The sequence below is a fragment of the Euwallacea similis genome, chromosome 7, assembly GCF_039881205.1.
Source record: "Euwallacea similis isolate ESF13 chromosome 7, ESF131.1, whole genome shotgun sequence".
In the NCBI taxonomy this organism is placed as follows: domain Eukaryota; kingdom Metazoa; phylum Arthropoda; class Insecta; order Coleoptera; family Curculionidae; genus Euwallacea; species Euwallacea similis.
In genome coordinates, this window is record NC_089615.1 from 3,727,017 (window position 1) to 3,753,079 (window position 26,063).

General features: G+C 33.5%; 2 protein-coding genes across 4 annotated transcripts; both read right to left on the minus strand.

Annotated features, from left to right (window-relative positions):
* Positions 1-5,069: 5,069 nt before the first annotated feature.
* On the minus strand, positions 5,070-11,698 carry LOC136409965 (solute carrier family 2, facilitated glucose transporter member 5-like). Its single transcript, XM_066391852.1, has 9 exons — positions 11,520-11,698; positions 11,268-11,464; positions 7,301-7,420; positions 6,569-6,854; positions 6,238-6,516; positions 5,986-6,182; positions 5,715-5,927; positions 5,393-5,664; positions 5,070-5,337 (listed from the first exon to the last, which is right to left on the minus strand). The coding sequence occupies exons 2-9, from the start codon at positions 11,349-11,351 to the stop codon at positions 5,187-5,189; spliced, it is 1,602 nt and encodes a 533-aa protein (XP_066247949.1). The 5' UTR covers positions 11,352-11,464; positions 11,520-11,698; the 3' UTR covers positions 5,070-5,186.
* Positions 11,699-12,878: 1,180 nt separating this feature from the next.
* Positions 12,879-25,162, minus strand: LOC136409956 (sodium- and chloride-dependent GABA transporter ine-like). 3 transcript variants are annotated; one of them, XM_066391824.1, is made up of 16 exons: positions 24,996-25,162; positions 24,839-24,886; positions 23,390-23,756; positions 21,914-22,228; positions 21,590-21,785; positions 16,780-16,970; positions 15,955-16,089; positions 15,655-15,877; positions 15,329-15,596; positions 15,039-15,267; positions 14,223-14,335; positions 14,023-14,163; positions 13,793-13,969; positions 13,537-13,737; positions 13,336-13,482; positions 12,879-13,279 (listed from the first exon to the last, which is right to left on the minus strand). In XM_066391824.1, the coding sequence occupies exons 3-16, from the start codon at positions 23,586-23,588 to the stop codon at positions 13,115-13,117; spliced, it is 2,700 nt and encodes an 899-aa protein (XP_066247921.1). In that variant the 5' UTR covers positions 23,589-23,756; positions 24,839-24,886; positions 24,996-25,162; the 3' UTR covers positions 12,879-13,114. The 3 variants fall into 3 exon arrangements, with proteins under 3 accessions (XP_066247921.1, XP_066247920.1, XP_066247922.1); XM_066391823.1 differs by having other exon boundaries at positions 24,839-25,162; XM_066391825.1 differs by having other exon boundaries at positions 23,390-23,546; positions 24,839-25,161.
* Positions 25,163-26,063: the final 901 nt, after the last annotated feature.

Here is a 26,063-nt window from a genome sequence, read left to right on the forward strand (position 1 = left end):
TTCAGTTGATTTCTTTAGAAAACTAACAACGCTGCACTCTCCTTAAATATTTTTAGAAGGGCAAACATCTTTCTACCCCCAATATGTGGAACACTGTATATACCTCCTGATTGACATCAGATCACTCAACAATGAATTAAGAGTTTTTGCAAACACCATACTACCAAATAATTATAATATATACAAATTCAAGCATTGAGATTTTCGAAAATTCTGTATTATTCTTTAATCACTTGAAATGTGAGGGGAAATAGAAAAGGTCTTGACGCTCGATCAAAAACTTCGATATTTTAGACTGGTGTTTAAAAAAAGACATTTAACATGCATTACAGTGCAGACAGTAGTATAGACAGTATATGTATCTCAAAAACATGTTATAACATGCTGATTTATTCTTATTAGGCATAAGTTAGTAGTGTGATGCCTAGTTTTTCAAATTCCTGGTAATTTAGCCAGCAATATAATTTCTTGAAATGGAAATATTGACCAATGCCCTACTCTGATTCCATTAATTTTACGGAAATTATCTTGATGGCTAAGTTATCAAGAGTGTGGAAAAATGGGCTTAAAGCCGGAGTCTCGTGCATACGATTTTTAAAAAAAATAATCTACATAAATAGGTAAAATAGTTAATGAAGAAATCGTGAAGAAATTGAGGCTTAGTACATAGTTCATAGCAAAAATTGTTGAGAATTACTAGTAGAAACGTAATTTAAGTATTGATCTATCCCTTACCATAATTTTTTCAAAATAACTGTTTGCTTCTTAAAATTATTTCTTTTAATGCACAAGTTTTTCCCATTTGACCAAGTTCGGAAACACTCATACTAGTATTTCATATCGCGTATCGTTTTTTAAATCTGTAAGCTGTAAGCTTGCAAAAGGCTGTAAAGTTTTTTACATGTTTTCGTACCAATGTTGTTTCTTAGTTGACTCATTTGAGGGGCAGCGTGGCTTTGAAGATATTCGTAATACGGAATAAACTAATAATCGGGCGGTCTTTTATTTAAGTCCTGTGCGAACGACTAATGTAGCTGACATTTTATAAGGGAAAATAGGGGTCGTGTAACTGTCACATAGTAGGGTTTCTGAATGCATTCTTCTTCTGTTGTTTCAAGGAACCATGACAAGTCGCGAAGTAATTTGGTATTTAGTTGGTAAAAATGAATGTTTTGTGCGTTTTGTCGCTCTTTATTTATTTTCACTTAAATTATAGAATACATAGGAGTATTACAGTGCTTCTTTGTTTCAACAGAAGACTGGCAAATCGCCTGCTTATTCGACGCGTTCAAATAGGTGTTACTAAATTTGATCTTTCTTTGTTTTAAATGAAGCCGGACAAATTTAATTTAATGAGTCAAAACGGGCAGTTTTTTAATTTCGATTTCAGTCCAACAAAATATAACAATCGATTTTTATTTAAATGAATCATAATGGCTGTTGTCAAATTTTCGATTTCTCAGTCTTTTCGACTTTTCTGATAAACGCGGAATAAGTGGCAACATTGTAGCCGAGCTCCTAAAATTAAAAAGTTTCTTTCGTATTTCAATTGTATTGGTTGAATCCCTTTCGTCATCTTTTGTTTTTTCCTCTACTGGGGGGGATGAAGACGCTTCACATACAAATAAAAGTTGCTGGATTCTAAGTTAAAATTAATTAATTGATAATAATATTCAAAAATAAGTAGAAAAACGAACATTTACGGTTATTTAAAATATGTGGAAGGTGAATATCTACAATAGGATCGGGGTAAGTGATTAGTGTTTTTTAAACTTTATAATTTGTACTTAATTTTCTAACTTGGTGCTTAAGTTACCAAGGGTTATCCATGAACAAGAACACACACAGCTGTTTTTATGAACTAAATGTATCTTTATTCTTTGATTTTATATTTTTTGATAACGGCTGCTTGGTATAGATGTAAGGATTATTTAGTTTAAATCTGTGACCATTATTAATGGCGTGCTGGGCTATTCTTGAACTATGAAATTCTATTTTTAATATAGTTTTTTTTTTTACTATAAATCATTGACTTTAAATTCCAAAGTTTTTGTTCCATTTACTACTTAATTCATTTGGATACTTTAGACCTTAATGGATGAGAAGATATAATTTATGAATTTACGTATTGTAAAGACATTTGAGGCAATTTGAAAATGTCAAATAACACAAAATTTGCTTCAGAGACGGCTTCTGAACTAATATTTAATTTATGCGAGATGTTCAGACAAATATAATTTTCAATTTGAGAGATTCAAAGAAGCCCCTTACTTGCCCGAAACCGGTTGGAATATAATATTTCTCCTGTCTATTTCGTAATAACTTTTTTAACGTTTACGCAGGATTTTTGAAAAGTCAAGTTTCAAGGAAAAAGACCATAGATACATACAATGAATCCCAAAAATATTCGGACGCATCCTTTTTGACGATTTTACGAATGATAATTAAACATATTAGTTATTGTTTTATTTTTTTATATCAAAAATGCCTTCATCAATTATTTATTTAAAAGTCTGTATAAAAAAGAACACGAAATCTTAATAGTTTATTTTTCAATCCATAGAAAAAGTCCAGAGAATAATTAAAGACGTATTAACTAATACATATCTACTATATGTATCAGGTATTACCAGTTCAGGTGGAAACAGGGATTGTGCAAGTGGGAGAAAGATCGCACAGAGTTTAATATACCTCTGATAAAGACCAACGGATTGGGTCGCTAGACTAGCGATTGAAGTGGGCGGAGTCAGTCCAGTATCCAGATTTTTCACCGTTTTAAAATTTTTACTGATATAAATTCTAATGACGGACTAATTCTTTCTTTATTTCATTTATTTATATTGCTGCATTTTGCTTTGATATTTTTAAAAATTTCCATCACGGCGAAGGCAGTGAAATCGATGCTAATTTAACCATCGAAGTAGAGACGCGGGCCGGACTGACCGCGCCCATTTCAACCGCTAGTCCCACAACTCATTTCGTTGGTCTTTGCTGGACGCATATTAAACCTTGTGTGGTTCTTCTCCCACTTGTACAGTCACTATGTTTTCACTTGGACTGGTGATATCAGTATAACTGATTTAATGTAAGATGTAAAATACAATTTTTCTTAAATAATTTATATTAATTTTATTCCATTCTTCCTGCAACTTGGTTTTGAATATCGTTTTCGATGTTATTCATATTTCTAAAGTGTTGTTCCTAATAATGCCATATATTTTCTATTGGATTAAGATCCGGAGATTGGTGAGGAGTGTTAAGAATTTTCGCACAATTGTACAACAACCATTCACGAGCAATACGGGCGCTACATTTTGGATCAGTGTCTTGATATAGCTTAAATGAATTTAAATATGCTCTTATTTTCCGCACTTTCCCTTTGTCTTAGAATATTTAAATACACATTTTGGCTCATAATACCTTCAAAAAAAACTAATTCAACGACTCCTATTGATGATACACACTCTCAAATCAGAACCGAAATTCCTCCATGTTTTATCGTTGGACAAAGATTCTCTTTTTGCAATTTTTCATTTGCTTCTTTTCACACCATTTGACACGTGTCCGAGCCAAAAATATTAAATTTTGACTCGTTTTAAAAAATTACATCATTCCACTAATTATCTTACTTGGAAATTAATTATCTAGCAAAATTTAATCGCACTTTTACATTTCTACTACTAAGCTATGACTTTCCTGGATACTCTGCCGTGATATCCATGGCTTCTAATACATTGACCAATGATTTCAGTACCAACTATTTTATAAGAATGATTTTGCAATAGGATTTACATCTTTGGAACACTGACTTTGGGGGTTTGCTTAATGGTTCTCATTATAAAGCGATTGTTCCTCTCATTTAACAATTCTGATCGACCTGTTTGTTTGTTTGGAAGTATTGAAATCTTCATTTTTGTGACGTTGGACTATCTCTTCCACTGTGCTCTTACTTAATTGGAGCATTTCTCCAATCTTTTTACAGGATTTCTTTTTTTCGTAATAAAATTTTTATTGAAACTAATATTATTTTTGTTTGACAAGGGACCAATTACGAATATTATTTCTAACTCTACACTGCGGTATCGATATTCAGGCAATTAAAAAATGTATGACAAATATCTAAGAAATATATTTTTCTACTATAAACTATTTTGTTGTTACTATTCGAATATTTTGTGATCCTTTCATTTGTTCTCTGGACTTTTTCTTCAAATTGAAAAATAAGCTATTAATATTTCGTGTTTTTTTGAAAAAAAAACTAATATGTTTAATTAAGGCTCGTAAATCTTTAAAAATGGTGTGTCTGAATATTTTTGGGATCCACTGTAACTTACTTATCATAAATTTCTTCCATAAATCAAAAAGTATTGTTTACCGGGAAAATCTTACCTTTTGCGAAAAAGTTGATATTTAATTAGTAACTTTTACTTATCTCCTGTATAGCAGATTTGAATGGACAAGTCTTATAGTGGAAATTTGGAACTTCCCCCGCCAAATCAATAATTACCAATTTCGACTATAATTACTATTTACTTAAACCCTCGCCTATGTCATCTTGTCAAAAGAAGACGTTTTCCGTTTCTCAACGAAATAGAACGCAATTATTTATTTATACATTTGTAAATAGGTTAATTGTCCATTATTTGGAATCGATGGACAATTCTAAGAGAAAATTACTCTTTAATTATTGCAACAAAAATTAAGAATAATAAATAAATCAGCACAAATGCGGTTATTTTATTGCCCAGTTCAGACGTGTCGATTACAAATATAATTTTAATTATAGATTAATAGTATTTGCCACTAGTTAACTACTTAAACAAACACACACAACTTGAAATCTCTGCTAAAATGTGTGTATGTATGTAAAATGAAAGTATGCGATGCGCAGTCACACTTATTGATACATATGTCTAGTTTTTCCTACATTTTAAAAATTTGGGTTTTTTTATTGTCCAAAAATAATGATTTTTCCAAAAGTAAGAATGAAAATGGAATTTCAAGCACAGTCATCTCAAACTATGGACGGTTGCCATATGTTTATAACGTAACACACTAAAATAGTAAAATGAAGCATCCACAACAGAAAATGGCATTTTAGTTTTATTGTCATATATCTCATTTGCAAACAATAACCAACCTAAACCTTGTTAAAACTTGTTCATTAATTGTCGATAAAAGTTGTATCACAAATATGATTTTTCAGTCAAATTGCTTAATTCTCCGCCATTTTCAAGAACGGTTACACGTGTGTTTAAAGGCCTCGACTTAAATCCATGCTCAACCAGGTGATAAACTTCACAAGCGTCTTTGCCTTTCGTCTCAGGAAGGTAAACTCTAAAAGTCACATCGGATAGTAATAGCATCCATCCGATACTCTCGAACAACTTACTTCACAAATATGAATAATCCCACAGCAATTGCCGCAAAAATTAAGAAAGAGGTGGCTCCCAAATAAGTATCCATAGTCGGAAAAGTAAGACCAACAATAAAGTTTCCAGTCCAGTTCGCCATACTACCCAAGGCCATAGCACTAGATCTAGGACCGACTTCAAATAACTCGGAACCAATGAAGTACGGAATCGGTCCTAATCCTAGGCCGTAGCACAGAACGTAACCTAACACTCCTAGGATACATAAATACGGCATCCATTGGAAGGAATCCTAAAAAAATTCTATGAAGCTAGATTTTTCGGGTTACTCACACTACTTACAATGAAACCAATAGAAATTCCTAATACAATAAGGCACAATGTGGTCAAAACTAAACTAGTGAGGAGAATGGTTCGTCTTTTGAACCATAACATGGTTTGGACCGCCAACATTGCCATGAATATGTTGCAACAGCCGGCACCTATGGTCGCCATTTCGCTGCTAGCTGTAGAGAGGCCAGCACGTTTGAATATCACCGAAGAATAATAAAATACCTATATATCATCATTAGGGTGAATGGAGAACTTACGATTTTAGGAAAATTATGCTTACCGCATTGACCCCACTGAGCTGCTGCCCGGCCTGCAAAGCACACACCAAAAGCAAGGGCAACATAAGTGTTTTACTTTTCAAAACTTTCCTAATGTTCCATGTATCTCCTTGCTTAATATTCTCCTGATCCTCCAAACGTAATATTTCGATTTCGTCGGAAAGGGATTCTTCATTAGCATTTCTAATTCGCTTTAATTCTGTAATGTTAACAATTAATTTTGGTAGAGAATGTATAGAAATAAAGTGGCCTACGCTTTAAAGCCAAAGGAGGATTCTTCTTTATCACAAATAAATATTTGGGGCTCTCTGGAAGCACTGGTATTATTAAGGCACAAATTACTTGGAACACGGCTGATATAGCTAAGCAATGCGGCCAATAGGTTTCGTTACCTAAAATTCGGTAAACGGATAAGATTTGACCAAATAGAATCCCCACAGTCACCCCCAATGGACACAGGGCTCCTACTGCCCCTTTGAGTCTCGGAGGAGCCAATTCCATTAAGTACATGGGCATAATCGTTGTTATTAAACCTAAAATATTGTTCAATCACCAAATGGTCGTCTTTTATAGTTAGTTACAAACCTGCAGAAAGGCCACCGAAAATTCGACCTATAAACAACATTTCTATGGAATTAACCCCTTTTGAACCACCGAACATAATTCCTGCAATAACACCTAATACTGAAGAGATCGCCAGGCTTCCTCTCCTGCCAATTTTGTCTGCTAAGAGGGAACCCGTCAGAGACCCTACGCTACCACCAATAAGAAATACCGAAACTATGGACGACCATAAGATATCTAATTGGCTACTGGTCAAAGTAATGTTAAACCTTGAGGTTACGCTCTCGTTGCAAAATTGTTTAATAACCTGCAAAACGACGTAAAACACTCATTCGCCGAGGTAAATTAGTAAATAACTATGGTAATCTGGATGAAGGTGTCCGAACGACGTATAATTGAAACGGCCATAGATGCTAACCTGAACTAATAACATTGGTAGTCTCGACACAAATATCACACCAAAAAAGATTCGGGTTTTTGGTGTTCTGATCTGCCTGTCCATACTTTCATTGTAGAGCTGGAGCTTATCAATTCCAACTCACAGATGTAAGTACTGAAAACATTAAGCACAGAAGTAATGTATTCTAGACTCTATGCTTACTATAAAAAGCTGGGCAATATTTTACGAGCGATATTTGGCACTATCTTTAACGGAAAATGAAATTGTAACGTTTCAGAAATTAGTGGTATCTTTTTCCTAAGTTCACGCATTCGATCAAATTCATACAGGTCACCATATAAAAAAATACTAACCCATCCAGGTGTATTAATAACTCCAATGTTATATCCTACGGGAGAAGAAGATCCTAAAACCGTTATGATGCCAGCCAAAACAAGAATTTTGGTCCATCCTGGTTGTTCGACCGATATATCCTTAAAAAAAAAGGTTCAGTATCATTAAAGGTTGGCTTAAGATAATTATTGTATCTGTACAGGGTGTCCCTTACTCGATGGAACATAAGACGTTTTTCAAGAATCGTTGAGGCATTGCCTTGAAAACTGGTCGTAGAGGTTGTACTAGATCATTTTGAAAATTGCAGTGTTGCCTCTTCTATGGCAAAGGAACACTAATTATTGTATTTTTGGATATCCCTCAAAATTCTAAGAATATTTCATATAGCATATACTATTCTGAGTTTCAATTGTTTAGGAAATATTGACGTTTGACATTGGCAGTTTTATAATTTTAAAGGTAGTAACTTCGGAATGAATTAAGTTAGAAAAATACGATTTTTGCATCTCTATCTTAACTTTTCATAATCTGTGTAATGTTTTTTTTTAAGTTTTGAAAAAAAAGGAATGTAAAAATCGTTTTACTCTAACTTACTTCATTGTATAATTACGGCTTTCGGAAATTCAAAGTAGCATATTAAAACGTTAACATTTCAAAAACTAAAATAGAATATGCTATTAAGTGATCTTAATTAACAAAATAAGTGCAATTTAATAAAATTAAATAAACATTTACATAGTGTTCTCATAAATAAAATATTAAGATTTCTGTATCGCTTTATTTATGTTTGCATTATATAGTGCAACTTAAAGTTACTCATTGCATTACAATTATATCATAAAAAAATTTTGAGATCAGTGTGACTGCTTTAGAACCCAATTATTAATGCGCCGGCGACCTTGAGATTAAACACATTTAGCCATAACATCGAGCAATAAGGACCAGTTTACTAATACACTATTAACGTTAACATCAAGCTAGTTTTTATGTAAATCAAAAATCTGATAAATACCTAGGCCCTACTTGAATGTTTCTGCGGACATTACCCGCAGTTAAAGTTCACAGCACATTAATAATTAGGCCCTTATGAATACTAATACAGGACGGAATATTCAAATATCAAATATCTTACATATTACATATATACGACAAGTTTACCACTTTTCTTTAAGCAATAAAAATAGTATTAGAGGTACATCATAGATAATAGGCAACAGAGATCCGAATGTAAATATCCACCAAAACCATTCACATTGCCATCGTTCCAAAATAAAAAGGGTCGAGGTCACGCAAGCTATCGCGTGGGCAAAAATAGCTGTATATTTGTTAAGAAGAATGACCAACACAAACCAAAAACGACGGAATATTTGATTTGGTAGATATGACTCCAACCACCATACATGCAATAAAAATGTTTTTAACACATGCCAAAGATCCTAGATATTAATATATTGCACAAGGATGGGAAAAGGATACATAATAATGCGGATGTAGTGTTAAACATGGTAAAGCCTAAAATGAAACCAATTAACTCAAGGAAGATTAGTCCCAGTGCCACACTTATCCCTATTTTGACCCTGAAAAAAAAATAGCGATGACGGTGAAATTAACTAATCGATTTTATCTAACTATTTGCTTTTATGCCTTGATGTTTTATCGCAAATTATGGTCTGTTATTTACTTGAACTTTAACATACTTTTTACTGCTCTAAGCCTAAATAGCTGTATTTGAATTTTGAATTTCAACACAACAGATAGTTTTACAATCAAAAACTAACTGCAATCAGCTTTGAAACTTAATACTGAATAATCTGTATTTTACATAACTTATTGGGAAATGCCGAAAATAACTAATAACACAATTTTTTATTAGATTATATGGTTTTTGAATATTACTTCAATGTTTAAATTTCAGTATGTATGGATTGTAGTGTCCCAAAAATAAGGCCCAAAATTTATGTTAAATAATATACAGTTAGGTGCAGAACTGAGTCAATACTTATAAAATTCGTATTAATGGTGGCATAAACAAAATATCTAACAAGTATTCAAAGGAAGGCTTTTATTTTCAAAAAGTACATTAACATTAACATTAAAACCATACAAAACATTTGCCGAAAATAAATGGGGTACATCAAATAATCCTAAATAACATTGGTTCAGTTTTGCACCGTCAAATTCCAGCCATGAACAAAAACGATACGATCGAGAAACTAGTCGACAAACAAGTAGAAACTCGCCATAAAATGCAGTGTGCAGCTAATATAGACGAGTACGAACCATTTAATCGCATATCCTCCGTTAATAAACATCATAATTCAAAATCTTTAAACAATGAAGCCGATTTCAAAGTTTCAAAGAAAATTAATTGAAAAATCACTGATTGATGGAAGATCCACACGGGAAATCGCATTTCAATTAAATATAAGTCAATCCACAGTACAAAGGGTAAAAAATAAGGGCAAAATTTCCTTAAAAATAAATAAAGGTGGCCAACCAAAAAAGATGTCTGTGCAAGATACTAGAAGAGTAATTAGATATTTGGGCAGTGGTGAAGCCTCTTCGGCCTCCAAAGCAGCCGTGTTGCTGCGAGGGGATACTGGGAAATCGGTGAGCAAATGGACAGTCCAACGAGCTTTACATCAATCCAAACTTGTTGCTGTGGAGAAGAAGAAGAAACCCCTACTTTCTAAGAAGAATATTAGGGCACGACTAGATTTTGTAAAAAGATATGAGGCATGGACCGAGAAGGATTGGATGAAGGTTATTTGGTCTGATGAAACTAAAGTTAACAGATATGCAACAGATGGTCGACATTGGAGCTGGAAACGAGAGGGAGAATCCATGAAACTAAAAGATTTCATTCTGACGGTGAAACATGGGGGAGGAAATATTAAAGCTTGGGGCTGTATGTCGGGATATGGGGTTAGCCCATTGAAGAAAATAGATGGGATAATGAACCAGCACATCTATAAAGCCATTTTAAATGATCACCTAATAGATACTGTTAATAATATGCCTTATCCCACTAGCAAAGTAATTTTCCAACAAGACAACGACCCCAAGCATACCGCAAAATCTGTGAAGGAATAGTTGGGTACCCAAAAATTTCAGGTTTTGCAGTGGCCGGCACAAAGTCCCGACCTAAATCCCATTGAGAATCTATGGGCTTACGTGAAATATCATCTGGTCGACGACTACGATTCGCCACCATCTTCACTTAAAATTTTATGGGAGAGAATAGAAGAAGTATGGGACCAAATTCCACCTGATTTCTGTGAAACACTAACAAAAAGCATGCCAAGACGTCTACTAGCTGTTAAAAAAGCTAAAGGTCTCTGGACCAAATATTAGTGTCAATGTCGACCAAAGTGTTCAATGTTAATATTAGTGGAGCAAAACTGAACCAATGTTATTTAGGATTATTTGATGTACCCCATTTATTTTCGGCAAATGTTTTGTATGGTTTTAATGTTAATGTTAATGTACTTTTTGAAAATAAAAGCCTTCCTTTGAATACTTGTTAGATATTTTGTTTATGCCACCATTAATACGAATTTTATAAGTATTGACTCAGTTCTGCACCTAACTGTATATTCACAAACTCTTCATTTCTGAGATAAGTGTCAAATTTTTAAATGTTTTAAACTTTTTCTTTATAACTCTCAAAGTTTATCAATATTTTGTTTATTGAATATGTCTGAACCTATGTAGGCTACTACACACCTGCCATTTGCTTAACAATACCAAATTATAGGCCTCAAAACACAGTAATTTGTTACACTTTGAAAGGGCCAACATTTGCAGCTGTAGCCTACTTATTAAAGATCTACTCTCAGGCAGCTTAAAGGGTACCCTCCAAGAAACTTAAAATTCCCTTTGAGTGCTTTATTTATAACCAAATGTTGAATTACATTAATAAACTTCAGTAGAAACAAAGGATTTACCTCCAAAGAAAGTAATCCATGTTTACTCTCAGTCACTTACCCGATATGGGGTTGATGACTGTTGGGGTCTAATTCGGGACTCCTCTCCACTGAACAAAACTTCAGACTCACTTCGCTGTTCCATAATAAATTAACAAATATCGCTAAATGAGCAATCAAAACTAAGAATCTTGCAGGCACTAAATTTTTACTTTGGTACATAGTCTTGTGACTAAAGACTTGTAGCTAATTCCATCCCTAAAATACATTTTACCTAGAGAGTGACTCAAAGCAGGGAACAATTTAAACTTACAAATCATTAGGTGAAATTACCAAATGATGGGTATATCTATGTAGTCGTCTTAATTGGTATATGGTAGTCTTTATGTATGTACTCGACTCTTGTGGTGCTTCCTGCTTGTAGCGCACTAATAAATATTAAATGATCCGTCACCGTCAATTATTCAACGAACTACACTTCTACAGTTTCTCAATCTGCCTTCTACCATTCCTATCACTATTCAATTTTACTATTCTAGTCGCTGTCTTAGTCGTCACATATGCCTGTCATTGTGACGTAGTGGCGTGTAGCACGGTGCGATGTAGGGAGTAAAGGTGTTTCTTTATTTTGCACTATTGACAGTAATGAATGTAGTGACAAACGACAAGTAAAGGAGTTGCGTTGATACGTAGGCAATTTGCTTACTGATAAAGGAAACCTACAAAAAGGGCAGAAATTGCCAACGTAAAAGATGCGTAAGGAAGATATTTAAATCTCGGATATTAGCTAACGTGAATTTTGATAACTGTAAAGTGTGAATTTGGTAAATTTGTTTATTATCAGCCTATGGCTCAGTTTTATAAGTATGCATTAACCTTGCTCCGCATATTAAAGATTTATAACGCTGGGTAAAGGGTGAATTTGTACCTCTTTTCAGTCCATTTTTGACAGATTAACACTCAGATCGGAATGAAAGCAGCAGTAGAAAGTGAAAAAACATAAACACAATCGAACCAATTTATTTTTGTCCCAACAGTTAGGTTTTTTTTTTAACAAAAATTAGAATAAATTAATACCAGAATTGCAATGGTTTAATAAATTCCATAATTCCCACAATAATTTTGTGAAACGAATTCGAATTCATCAAGCCAAACGCACACATCTCTTAGATAACATGAATAATGTCAATCCCTTCCAAAGCATTTCATTTTGTTATGAAAATCTCCCCAGAGATGAAAGCAGGTTTCTGGTGCAAAAGAAATGCATGAATGTGACCTGTGAAAAAATTAACCTGTAGATTTTTCGAAGTGGACTCATAGCGAAAAAACTACATAGGTATTTCATAAAGTGCAAGAGCTGCAAAGAAAAAACAGAAAAAAATCCATAACTCGATTTACGATTTTTTACTCTCCCTGAAGACACGGGATAAAAGTGAAACATCCTATATATTATTACAACTAATGATGATTTTAAAAAAACCCTCGCGATAGACAGTGAATTATAAACATAGGGCTATGACTAACCGTTTATTATTCACCAGCAAACATCTAACTTTGAAAATGAATTTATCCAAGACATGCCTTTGATATTTTTACACCTACTTCAGGTTGTTAAGTAATAAAAGTCTAATATGTAAGTAAATTTTTAATAGTAGTTGATAAGTAGGTACATACATTAAATAAATTCAAGATTACCTATAGGTAAATGATAAACATGGGAAATATCATTTTCTCATTTAAGTCATTAATAATAATATATGATTTATATACAAATTAACGTATTATGAGAATCATATTTAATAATTATTACTTTTGAGTGCGTAACCTATAGACTACAGAACCTCAGAGGTTTCATCAATTATGATTTATTTTAAACATAGGACTATGCGAAAAGCTGTCTTAGTAGACCTACTTATTATTGCTGTTGGGTTTCTGATTGACATTACTTCCAGATTGACCATTTACATTATCATATTGACTAAGATTATCCATAGTGTTATTTTCTCTAGTAGCTTGATTTTCAGAACTGTTGACATAGTTGGTAACCACTGGGCTATACATAGGCATTCCATTCTGTAATATGTGAACAAAATTATGTAATGACGATGAATGTAATTTCTGACTATAACCTCGATATTTATATCCCTCCTGATTTCGGGATGCGCCTGCATTATTAACATTGGATTCATTTCCTCTTTTATGTCACAGTCGCAGTTGGTTTCCCCGCATTTAGGACACTTGTCTATTAAGTCAGATTTAATTGAGTTCTTGAATTTCTATAAAAATAAGCTGTACATTGTCTGAAAATATGACTCTAGCAAATAATTTACTTCAATCAAACTAGATCCGGGTGCGCTTATAAAGACAATAATCATATAACCGGGTATGCAAATGATTGATAAAGAGCATATAATCCACCCAATGACAATGGCCCATCTGGGATAGTGATAGGCACCATTGTTGTACGTTGGAGGCTCATAATCGATGATTAGAAACACCCACAGGGCAAAGATCGTGAGGGGTGTTATTACCTAATATGCAACTATCAATATGATAGGTGTCAAGAACATAATGAAAAACATTTACCAGCCAGCAGGTCTTAAAGAAGAGACCGGGATGTCTGCCCGTCATGGTCTTAACGTTTTGGCTCAGCCTACCTGCTCCGTAAAACCACGCTATAGCTATTACTTCAAAGAACGCCAAGTACATTATTGAGATAGACGCTGCGTAGTGGTCTATAAGTTGAAAAAAGTAAATTCCTCCCTAGAAAACAATAATATTAATCCTTGTTATAATAGAACTCCATCAAAGTTTACCTGAGTAACATTCGGCAAACCGCACAAAAATGAGATCACGCAAATAATCAGCACCAGCACCTCGTGACACATCAAGTGCTTCTTAATCCATCCCGGAAATCCGTCTTGGATCGAAGTCACGACAACCTCAACGATGGCGAACTAAAGAAAAACTAAATCAGATATTTAATAATGTGAGTTGAGCGAGATTTTGGTATTACTTGGCTGTTCAAGGCGAGGCAAATAAGCATGAAGAAGAAAAAAACAGCCCATAGTTGAGACGTGGGCATCTTCGCCATTGTTTGGGGGTATACTACAAAGATGAGACCTGGGCCTGAAAAGAGATCGTGGATTTAAGGGCTAATTTTATATTTGAGTAGTTGCTGAACTCTTTCATATGGGATTTTTTAACAGTTGAGCCCCGTGGTTCTGTTGCAGAAGTTTTGATTTGGTTGAGAGTTTTTATTATTTGATTCCTGTGTTTTAAAGTGTGACAACTAACCACCTTTAAGGAAAAAAACGTAAAAAGCATAAAACGTCATTTAAATTAAAAAACAAATTGGTTATTGACCTTATTGAAAATTAAAAGATTGTGAGTGTAAATCACAATTATTTTGTCATGAAAGTTGTGGACAACGCCATTGCTCATGAGTCCATTCTGCAATTTATTTTTAAATATTTTGTAGTCGAATGCCACTATGTCGTTCCGTTTCTCGCATATTCTTCTTCATTCAGTATTTGTGTGTTGTTTTTAAATTGTTCCTCACCACTCGACTTGAATCAGTTTTGTCGATAGTTTTCTCACATCCTGCATGACTGAATATTAAATATATAAATCAGACTTTAGATTTTCCAAAAAATGTGACCTCCCATTAAATCCGCCAACTTGTTTAATGAGAGATTAGTATTTTTGATTTATATATTTACACCAGACAGTTTAGGTGATCACACCTTCGTCTTATCTCGTATTTACTATCATTGATAAAGTTTTTAGAATCATACGCTTTTTGATCTATATAAAAGTATTCAAAGCTTACCATCATCAATCACATCCTCTACCTTGGTTCCTTGTTCAGTTGCTATGTTTCCTATGGTGGCAAAAGCGAATATTCCTACTAGTAAACTGGTAATACCATTTACCAACCAAACGGCTATAGTATCATGCAGAATGCTGTTGTTATATTTGTTGTAACTTGCAAAGGAGATCATTGAGCCAAAGGCGCAGCCCATGGAGTTGAAGGTTTGGCTAGCAGCATTTACCCATACCTAAAATATTATCATACAGATTTAGAGAATAGAGAGTATAGATGTTCGATTGAGCCCTCACCTTAGCATCCAATAACAGCTCGAATTTGGGTTCAAAAAAGTACTTCATACCCTCGTCAGCTCCTTCCAGGGTCAGAGACTTAATGAGCAAGATTAAGATAATAACAAACGGGAATGTGGCAGTGAAGTATCGAACTTTCGCGGAAGACTTTATACTTTTCCAAATACCAAAGTAAATGAGAACCCAAGCGCATATGAGACACGCTACCAGCTCCCATCGAAGTATGTCAAAGTCTTGTATTCCCTTTCCTATTTGAAGCACTTTGCGACTATCGAAATATAACATTTTTAATGACTTTGCTACATCTAGCTAGTCGACACACATACTCATAGAACTCTTCTGCAGGGCTTTGACTGTGTAAAGGTTTTGAATTATTGACCCTTAGTTGGGCCGGAGTCCAGCAATACTGAGTGTTCCACCTGTGGGTACAATCGTCCCACGGCTGTTTCGTTCGAAATGAGGTGAAGAAATAATAAACACCGTAAGCTATTATTACACTGTAATAGGTTGACATTAGGAATGAGATCACAACGCTACCTAGCCCAGTACCTGCGATTTATGAAAACAGGAAATATTTAGTGCTTACTTTATTCATGAGTAGATTAAGGAGGAACTAAAAATGTTACCTTTAAAAAGTGGACATAAATGCCCCAAAGCGCCGATAGGACCTCGGCCCGTAAATTGACCCACAGCCAGTTCCATGTATAACATAGGGCCTCCAATGAATACCATTATAATGGCGTAGGGAATAAGAAACACAGCTAAAATCAAACATTCATCAGTGTTATATTGGTAAATAATTCAGCTTTTAAAACGTAACTAGTGCTCACATGCATGTTTTTAAAAATTTTATATCTTTGAGTACGAGTTAGATTATTTACATAATATTTCATAGTTCCTATTCCAAATTGCCAATCTTGAATCAATGACGTCAAAAATAAGTCGATTATGTCATTGGCTTACTGTAAAACTATATTTTAGTGCTGTGTCCGCAACTCTCATTATATAATTTATACAGGATGTATGGTTTTAACGTTTACTTCTGGTGAAGTTCGTTTACGCAAAATGTAATTAATAAACGGCAAACATCCTGACACATACAAGTAATTATTATAATTTACTAATAAATAATGACTAATATCAAGGTTCGAACATTATTTTTAGGAGTCTCAATAGTCACTGCAAATATGTATTTATGTTTATGTACGTACTTACTCGACTAGCGCGTAAAATGCTCAAATTGCAACAATTTTAGGTGCTTTTCTAAGTAGGTTTGCGTTGCAGGAGTTAACAAGACGGTCAAATTATGAGTCACTTATTGGCTAATTCAAATTAGAAAATTAGAACGATGCGACCGACATCTCATTTATCATTCATAAAAGGCATTTTAAACGTAATACGAAAACTTAGCAACTCAAGATAGATAGGCTTTAAAATAAATGAACTCTTACCTCCTCCACTCTTGTAACACAGATAGGGAAATCGCCATATGGAACCCAAACCGACACTGTACCCTATGCAGGCCAAAACGAATTGGAGCTTATTGGACCAATGCTGCCTCCTGGGTTTAATGTATATGCTGTCTTCGTCGTCTCCGGTACCATCGTCACTCTCATCGTCATAAACATATTCTTCCGGGGGTCTAGAACAAATTAACATTTTCAAAATAATTAAACTGAACCGAGAAACTTATTGAGCTTTGGCCAGTATCCAAAAACCTCGAACCAGGAAATTATTTCCCTGTTTAAACCAGAATGGAGATAAATATTTCCGCCTCCATCACGTCCTGCTGACAATAGTAATTTTAGGAATCAGTTGAACAAATCAGTGCTAATTACCACCGTGTCGGATTTAATGAATTGGCGCTTGGGTTACGAAAAAACTGTATCGAAAACAACTTATCATAATGCAACTCGACACAGAAGGTTGTTTTAGGTTGTAATCGAGGTACCTAGTAGTAGTAGTAGTAAACCTTGGTTTAGTTCCATGCCTGTGAAATTTACATTAATGTTAATAATTGTATGGAAAATGGCTTGTTTTAGGTCTAACATAATAAATAACAACAGTACCTAGATTCGTATCAAGAGGAAAATGTGAAATGGGTATAACATTTGGTTCAGTTTAATTTGTGTAGTAAAATGAAATGGAGAGCATGTACCGTTACTAAACGGTAATATAATTATGATACAAATTTCAGAATGCGTAGCAAAATTACTTTGACGCGCTAAAGCTACTTTTTGTGTCATTTGCAAAAGCATAAGATTTTCATTCAAACCAAAAAGTAGGTAATAAATCTACAGGGTGAGGTTTTTCGATGATCAGGGATCCCGAAAATAGCAGTTACGGAGTTAGTTAAATCAAGAAAGAGTAACGCTTTCCTGCATACGAGTAAAAAAAGTACTTCTACTATTTTGCAACACCGGATATTGGAAAGGTTACTATTCGGAGATTTTTTTACTAGATATCCAGTGATTCTCTGGTTTGAATTTGATAGAACACTAATCTTGACATTTGTTACTTACAAGGCAAAAGTAATTATTGCTGCTTATTTTTTGTTATTACCTAATTTTGTTGTAGACCTATTTATGTCAATAATCAAATATAGGTTGTAAACTTACGAAAAAGTGTCTTTAGATCCCAGAACCTTGTTTCCAGTTTGTTTAACCTCATCAACTTGCTTTAAACATACTTGTCAAGTGTTCGCTTATCTTTATAATAAATTGTGCCAAGTACACCAGTTTATGATTAGAACTTCGGCAAGATGTTCAGAAAACTAAAGTCAATAGCACATTAGCATCAATATGTTGCTTACAATGGTTTCCTTAAATTATTTTTATAAAATATACAATAATATGAACACAAATCATATTACTTAAATAAATACCAGTTACCTGTTAGGTAGGTATGTACCTGATAAACAATTAAAGTCTAGGCGTCTTTATTAACTTATTTAATCAAATGGACGTCAAATAAGATGTAATGTGTCATTAGTCAATTCTTGTTTCCTAGACAAAAATACATATTTCATAGTAAAGGTATAGGATGAGATATTTTGTGATGGTATCTATCAAATCACCTATATTCTGTACGTGATTGAAGTGGAACATTAGCAATAATGAGTTATAGATCTCGTCTGATTTATCTACCAAGTTATTAAACGGACAATTGTTATTTTTATTATTCATATAGTTTCTCATGAGTTTAAGCTAATATCTAAAAGTAAATACCTGCGAAATTGGTTTTGAGCAACCAACACCTGCTCGTTTCTTTTCGGAATTACGTAACTGATTTTAAACATTGTTACCTACATTACTGACCGAATACCACAGTGTTACTAACAAATTCTCAACGACAAAAATCTTCAAATCAAAATTTATTAGATTTGCGACAAATTGTGGTAAACGCAGGACAAATTAATTACAACCAAAATGGTAATGTTTTTTGTACACATTGAAGTAGTTTTAAAACAAATAGTTCAAAACCAGTTTGATTTAGGAGATTATCAAATAGCTGTGTAAAAAATGCATACCAATTTAGCAGTAAAAGGTAAATAAAATCATTGTTAAAGTCCAGGAATTGTTATCTTCGTGACTATACGTGTATTTAAATTAAAATTCACTTAATTATCATGTATTAGAATTTGTCACATTATTTCAAGCTCCATCACACATAATCTAGCCATGACGATTATTTACCTTAGTCCCGGTTAAATATTTGCACTTCGGGTTAAAAATAAGTAATTACTTTATATGCCAGATATAATTTATTGAGCAAATAGTGCGCCAGCAGAATACTAATTTCATCCCCAAATTTCCTGGCAAACGCTGTTTTATAGTTAAGTAGGATTAGAGCTTTATGGCTTAACAACCTGACACATAAGTAACACTTTAATAAAATCTGATGGTAGTGCGAATTTTAATAGGTACTATAATAAAATTACGATCGTGTGCTTGGGAAGATGTAATACAGTCAGCAATGTAACTAACAATAATCGTTTTCCTTTTTGGCATGCACTAATTAAGGTGTCAAGCCCTAATATCACCATATCGTGACATTAAACATGTGGTTAAGATTAATAACAAACTTAATCAACGTAACTACCTAAACGTTTGCTTCCTGCAAATTAGCGACCTTCGCTGAGGCTATATTTTGACCTTCCGGTTAGTTGAGTAGGGAATTTCTTGTATTTTGCTGGATTTAATGAGAAAATTAGGAACAAATTTTAAGTAGGTATGGGCTAAAATTCCTTAATAATTGCATACTTACAGTTAAGAGTTACGTCCAAATAGTATAAACCTGATGTGAGTACTCACTTTTTTTCTGTCGTTGGAACAGTTTTGTATATATAATTCCCATATCTCTCGTTAAAATAACTGTAAGTCAAGTTTTGTCCCACCATTTTCGGAAAAAATGGTCGAGCTCACCTTCCGAGAAAGTACTGAGTGTTGTGCGTCTATTGTCTGATTTTACCACCAAAGATTAGTGGAAAATTTTTAAATCAAATTTCCTTTGGCGTATTTTTATCTATATTGAGGAAAAATGTTGCTAAAAATTATATCAGCATAAGTCTATTTTTAAAATTTATTGACAAAAATAGCTGCAATAAATTGGATCGATTTAAATACAACAGAGGTTCATTTGTTACTTAAGTAAATTTCAGTGGTATAGGTCTATATCCAGGCGCAAATAATACTACCATCCCAGTGTTTTTTCTAATTAAAAATTAAAGTTTAATGTGTTGTAAACTCCGTCAACGTACTACATAAGTTATTATGAATTCGAATGTATCAAGTCAAACATTGTCATTTAACGAATTGAGAGTGGTTCTTGTTCTTTCCCAAAACAGAAACAAATTTTTAACCTTCAGTTACTCTCTAGGTCAGCGTAGGCTGAGCTAACCCCCAATTATTAAACTGGGCCTTAAAATATCAGTATTAATATCTCAAAAATTTGCAAAGCTATGAACAAAAACAAAAAAAGTTTTGAAAGTTTTAACATCCTGTATCTGGACAATAAAGCTTAAATCATAAATTTCAAATAAATTCTATCGCCTATTAAATTTTTCTGATTAAAATTTGAATCACCTTATTTGTCTCTAAACAAATTGATTAATCAATCAAGTAGAAAGCGTATTGATATATGTTAATTACAATAATTTATATCCATTTTTGTAGAACAAGTAGTTGTTTTGAGTTGATAACAGTGATCAATTTTAAGGACACTTAAAGCTAAAGTACCCTTAATTAAAAAATTCCCATGTTATTATATGTATATTATGTTAAGGGTACATTGACTTTAAGTGAGGTACCTATTTTTAAAAATGGCTCGATGCAAACAACAATTAGAATTCAACGTAGTCGTTTATCAGGTTCCTTAAAACTTGCTTTTAGTTTAGCTCTTTCTAGACTAGGCAGGTTAGAATTCATTTCTAAGCTAACACTTAAAAAATACGTATAACATTACATATATAAACCTACGATGAAGATCTAGTTCATGTGCAAACATTATATCATTACCCTCGTTATCAAAGTAAAATTATGACTAATTTTTATTAGGTTGGATCCAATGTCCGAGTAGTAATTAAATTTTATGTACACGTAAATGTGGTTTTTAAGCCATCTAAGGTATATAAGGCAAAATAACCATTAATAATTAGGTTACAGCCAATTATGGTTCATTTTTTCATGACCATGCAACGGCTCTTCATAAGTAGCGGACAATGATTTATGTAACTCAAACAATGGCGTCATAGTTTTTCCGAGTAAAACAACACGAACAATATCTACCGGTCTCTTTAATTTCCCGTTGAACAATACCTGGTACATAATATATTATTCCTGCCGGCACTAAACGACATTTATTGTTTTCATGAAATGTATTATTCATAAACCTTTTAAAATATGTTGCGTCCAATTTTACTAACAGCAACTAATACACATATCTACGGGTACCTACTAATCAGAGGTCTTTTCCCTTTTGGAAATTCCGATGAGTTAAAAAACATATTACTTAGAAAATTCAATCCTTAAAACGTATAACTTTTAAAACACGCGTACGTATCATTCAAAATTCTATTGAAGAACAGTATTATTACATGATTCAGGCTTTGCTCGTGTTAAGTCATTTTCGGGAAAGGTGAACGTCAGGTAATAATATTACAGATATTTTCCATCTGTTTTCATTATCGTGTGATTAATAAAATAATTGATAGTATAATTTATTGCGTGAACAAGTAGTACAAAAAAGTTTATCACTACTTACGTGGGAGGATTGACAATGTTGAACAATTCTACTGGAGACGTTGGCACCCTCCGAACGATCATCTTTCTGCCATCAGTTGATCCCATTCCCACTGATGCCCATGACCTCACCGACCCTGCATCGGAAAATGGCTTCGGACTCATACTCATCCCATAGCCTGAATCCACACTACTTGGAGGCTTATTGGCATGTACACCTTCAGTAAATTCAATAGTTTATTAATTTCACGTTTTAAGCACTGCTTCGAAGGTCACTATCATCATTATTTGATGAGTAGCCTTTTCAAGTATTTCGACACAGGTGTAAATAAAGGTCATATCATACCCTGAATATCAGTCATCAAGTGATGGTAGTTCTTCAGCGATCGTATACTGGGATTTCTCCGAAAATTTGGACTACTTATGCTTGAAACAAGGGTTATGCCATTGCTGGGTGAGGTGCAATTACTGGTAGATGGATGATTAGAGTCCAAGAATGGTCGTCTATTGATTGGTATTCGTCTAAGAGACCCCGCGGGACTGGAACTTTTGCTGTCCAGGTGAAGATTATCAGCGAGTTTTCTGTGGTCTAACGTTGCTGAAGGTTGCAGGATATCTGAGCTTCTGAGATCTTTCATTTCGAGGCGTTCTTCGTCATAGTCTGGAATAGTAGAAGCGATCTTTTGGGTTTTACTTAATATTAATTACATCCTTACAAACTATTAGAAATAAACTACTGGTATGGACGGAATGTCGGTTTTCATATAATGTTGTTTTTGTGAACCGGAAGTTTCTCAATTTGAGTATGTCCCTTCTCAGAAAAGAGAGATTGTTAAATTTTTCTATTGCTATCTACAGCACTGTAAGATTAGAAAGAAGTTTATAAATATTTCAAAAAAATGAACGTTGTGGTCATTTATTGACTTCGAATTAATATGGGTGAAAATGAATTCTTTAATAAAAATATCAATCGTCAGAATTATTTCGAATAGAAGGTTATGGATTTGATTCTCTGAGGACCAAAGTAGAAAATTGGAAATTGCCATTCTCATGAAACAGCGATTTATATATATATATTTTTTTTGGTAATTTTGTGATGACATTTTATTATAAATTCTTTTAAGTATTATACTTACGCAAGTTTTCAATATTTTTTAAATTATTTTACCTACTCTCCCAACTTACCTATGCATAGTTAACACTATAAAACTGAAACAGCTTCTCGGCATATCCATTAAACACTCGTCTAAATTATAAAAATTCAAATGAGTGTCGATGACTGTTGCAGGTAAAAAATTAGAATTCTTGAATCAAGCATATAATACTTGTCAAAAAGGGCAGGTAAAACAATAAAAAATTATTTAAAACAACAGAACCGCGTAAATAAATGTTGTAGTGGTAAAAGGAATTTTGGCCTACGAAAAAATACCATCTTGTAGATATTCACAACAAATTATAGATTTTAATGTCAGGTGAAATATTTCGACAAATATAACGTAACTTGACTTGTGTCAAGAAATAACATATGATACATTTTTGATACATACCAGCTTGTAACACCTAGAATAGCCTAGAATAGCCTTGAAAAGTTAACATTAAATTTTATAAAAACTTCACCATATCATATTTAAAACTGCATCTAATGTGATTATTAAAACTAAACTTACATTGCAAGTGCCGAAAAGTGTCTTTATCGAAGTGAAGTAACTTTACTTATACGCTGCTAAAAAATGACACCTCTCACACCCCATTTAGTTCAGAAAAGTTCACTTTTCCGCATGAAAGTAGCAAAAAAATATTAAAACACTAATTTGGTACCTACCTTGAGAGGCACAACTAACATTATCCCCATAATCGTTTTCTTCTAGGACAGTTTCCACGTCACTTTTAAGATTCAATGTTCGTTTTCCCATCATACGTGAATGTCCAGATGATGGCTTATCGTCCCCCATTTTGGTAGGTTTGTTGCTCGCGTTAAACTGCAGATTGAGAGGCGGTTGTTGAGCGCGAACTGAAGACATTTTTTTTATTTTAATTGGAAAATTGTCCGTGCAATTTGTTTATTGTTATTGTCGTTATTTTAGCCTCGACGCCTATTGTTCCCTCAATCATCCTCGCGTGACGTGCGATGGCCTGTTGAGAGCTGATGTTGGAGTTGGACTTTGTATGATTGGAGGGAACACGTCTCTCTACGATATAGCAGAATAAAAATTTATTTATTTTAAAGGCAAAATTGTTTTCTCCATTTATTTTACAGTAACATCAAAAACTGAAATTCTATGGTAGAAAACTTGTAGTAATAACAGCCAATTTCATGGTGAAACAAGATTTGCTTTTTTATTGGTTTTAAATAATACAATTAATCTAATAATGTCTTTTTTTATTAACTTTCTCTTATTCTTCTTGTAGGCGCAACCACTGTCATAGGTACAAAATTTCAATATCTTCTTCCTCCAGACTCTTTTCAACTGCTAATTATGTAAATCATAATCATTTCATCATTGCAATGTGCGTTAATTAATGGAATGACTTTCTTCTTTTTATAAAAATTTGTTTTTTTTTTAAATTTACACAAAACTAAAAGTTATGGGGGTGAAGTACCACCTCTCAGAGCCACCCAAGAAAAAAGTTCCTATTAAGACAAATTTTCTCTGATAAGGCTATCTTCAGATAAATAATTGATTTTTTACAGGTCAATTGAAAATTTTCAGCGATTTATCCAACTTGATTTATCCGATAAGTATCAGATAAATCTAGAGATCAACATATGTATATTACCACATTGCCAATACGTTCGGTAATATGGTAATATATGTACATAGGATGTACGTATCCATTATGAATAATCTACCAAAATGTTATGGTGAACACATATATTTTATATATTAATCAAACTCTGATAACGAATATCAGGGGGGAGTTAATAATTAAAACTTCTACTTTAACATATTACTCACAATAACAAAATTATGTAATTAAATTAATTATTAGTACTCGTGAGAACGGATTATTAGATTTCGTTCTTTAATACCAATTTTTTTTAGTTGACTATTTAATTACCAATAACCGCTGCCACTCTATAGTCTGCTCAAATCTAAAAGACTTTAAGGAATCGATTCTACATAAGATTTCTATATGGGTAAAAATCTATGACTTATGATGCTTCATGTTCTCTAATTTAATACCGTTTAATGTACGATTTTGCCTGAAGGGGTACCGCTCATTGAATCCTACCATTCTAATAGTATAATGTCAACGATTATTTACCTACCATCAGTTAATTCCCATAAGTAAATATGGAGCGGCGACGAGGAGCAACCTTCGAAAAATATAAAATTGTAATTGTAATAACGCAAATTGACTAAGTAAATCTCAAACAAAGCTATTTTTTGACGAATAATATTCATACGATTAGCGAAAACCCGCACCGAAGAACAAAATGCCGCGCCAGTAAATCGACTTTCACGAACCGCCGCACCGTGGTAACCTGTACGATGGTACTACGCGCTGTTTGATTCAATGCCGGCAAAAGACTCGACGAAGTTATGAATTGTTGTTAATAATGCAATCTAAACGAACATCCCACCACTTATATTATTTCTGTGCTGGAATACTACTTATCTTTGCGACACTATTTATCTCTGGCCCGATGGCGATGACGATTTTATGTATAATGTGTTTGTATTTATTGCTGTTGAATGGAACGCTCAATTATTTTTCCTGATAAAATGGTCTTATCGTATTTGATTTTCTATTTATGGCTCGCGGAATTGAGTTATATTTGCTAAAAGTATTAAATAAGACCTCCTGTATTTACCTCATACAGTATTTTATATTTTTTCTTCGGGTGTAGAAATACAGAGAGCGATCCGACGATCGATCATTGCAATGCCATCTACAAAAATTATTTTGTTTCAATATATAGGATGTCTGTAAAAGGTCATTACAACGCTCTACCACAGATTCTGCAGATCAAAACTAGATGATTTAGCCATATTTACTCTAGTTCAATAGTGTTTATCTCGTAAACGGTTCCTCCTAGCAACATCAATAAGGTATACCTTTTTTACTTAGAAACGATGACCAAATATACTACTGCATTCAAAAATCATTTATACCAGGAGGCAAAAAAGTTTCAATCAATTAAATATATGCTGTGGGCCGTAAGTGGCGCCCCCTACCAGATAAGTGCAGTTTGTCAGCAAATATGAATTTGGCGTGTTGAAAAACTACCCTACACTAACTTTCACGTTTTTATGTCGTACAGTATGGAAAATATGATAAAAAATTGATTTTTAATTTTCAACTTTGACACCCTCTGCGCTGTTATTATCAACTTTTGAACTAGAGTAAATATGGCTAAACCATATAGTTTTGATCTGAAGAATCTGTGGCAGAGCGTTGTAAAGACCTTTTACAGATACCTTGTATATTATACAGTGCGATAAGAATATTAATTTTCCGAAAGGAATCTATCAAGGGGGAAAACCCAACAC

Bases quoted from the DNA above. Each gene is read 5' to 3' on its own strand.
- LOC136409965 (XM_066391852.1), bottom strand. From the start codon at position 11,351: ATGGAACAGCGAAGTGAGTCTGAAGTTTTGTTCAGTGGAGAGGAGTCC. The intron at 6,183-6,237 runs GTAGGCCACTTT...TTAACATTACAG, and splicing joins TCCTCCTTTGGCTTTAAAGC to AATTAAAGCGAATTAGAAAT. The intron at 5,665-5,714 runs GTAAGTAGTGTG...GAATTTTTTTAG, and splicing joins GAATTTCTATTGGTTTCATT to GATTCCTTCCAATGGATGCC.
- LOC136409956 (XM_066391824.1), bottom strand. From the start codon at position 23,588: ATGTCTTCAGTTCGCGCTCAACAACCGCCTCTCAATCTGCAGTTTAAC. The intron at 22,229-23,389 runs GTAGGTACCAAA...CTACTATTCCAG, and splicing joins TGTTAGTTGTGCCTCTCAAG to ACTATGACGAAGAACGCCTC. The intron at 16,090-16,779 runs GTAAGAGTTCAT...GTTTGATTTTAG, and splicing joins GTGTTACAAGAGTGGAGGAG to CTGTGTTTCTTATTCCCTAC.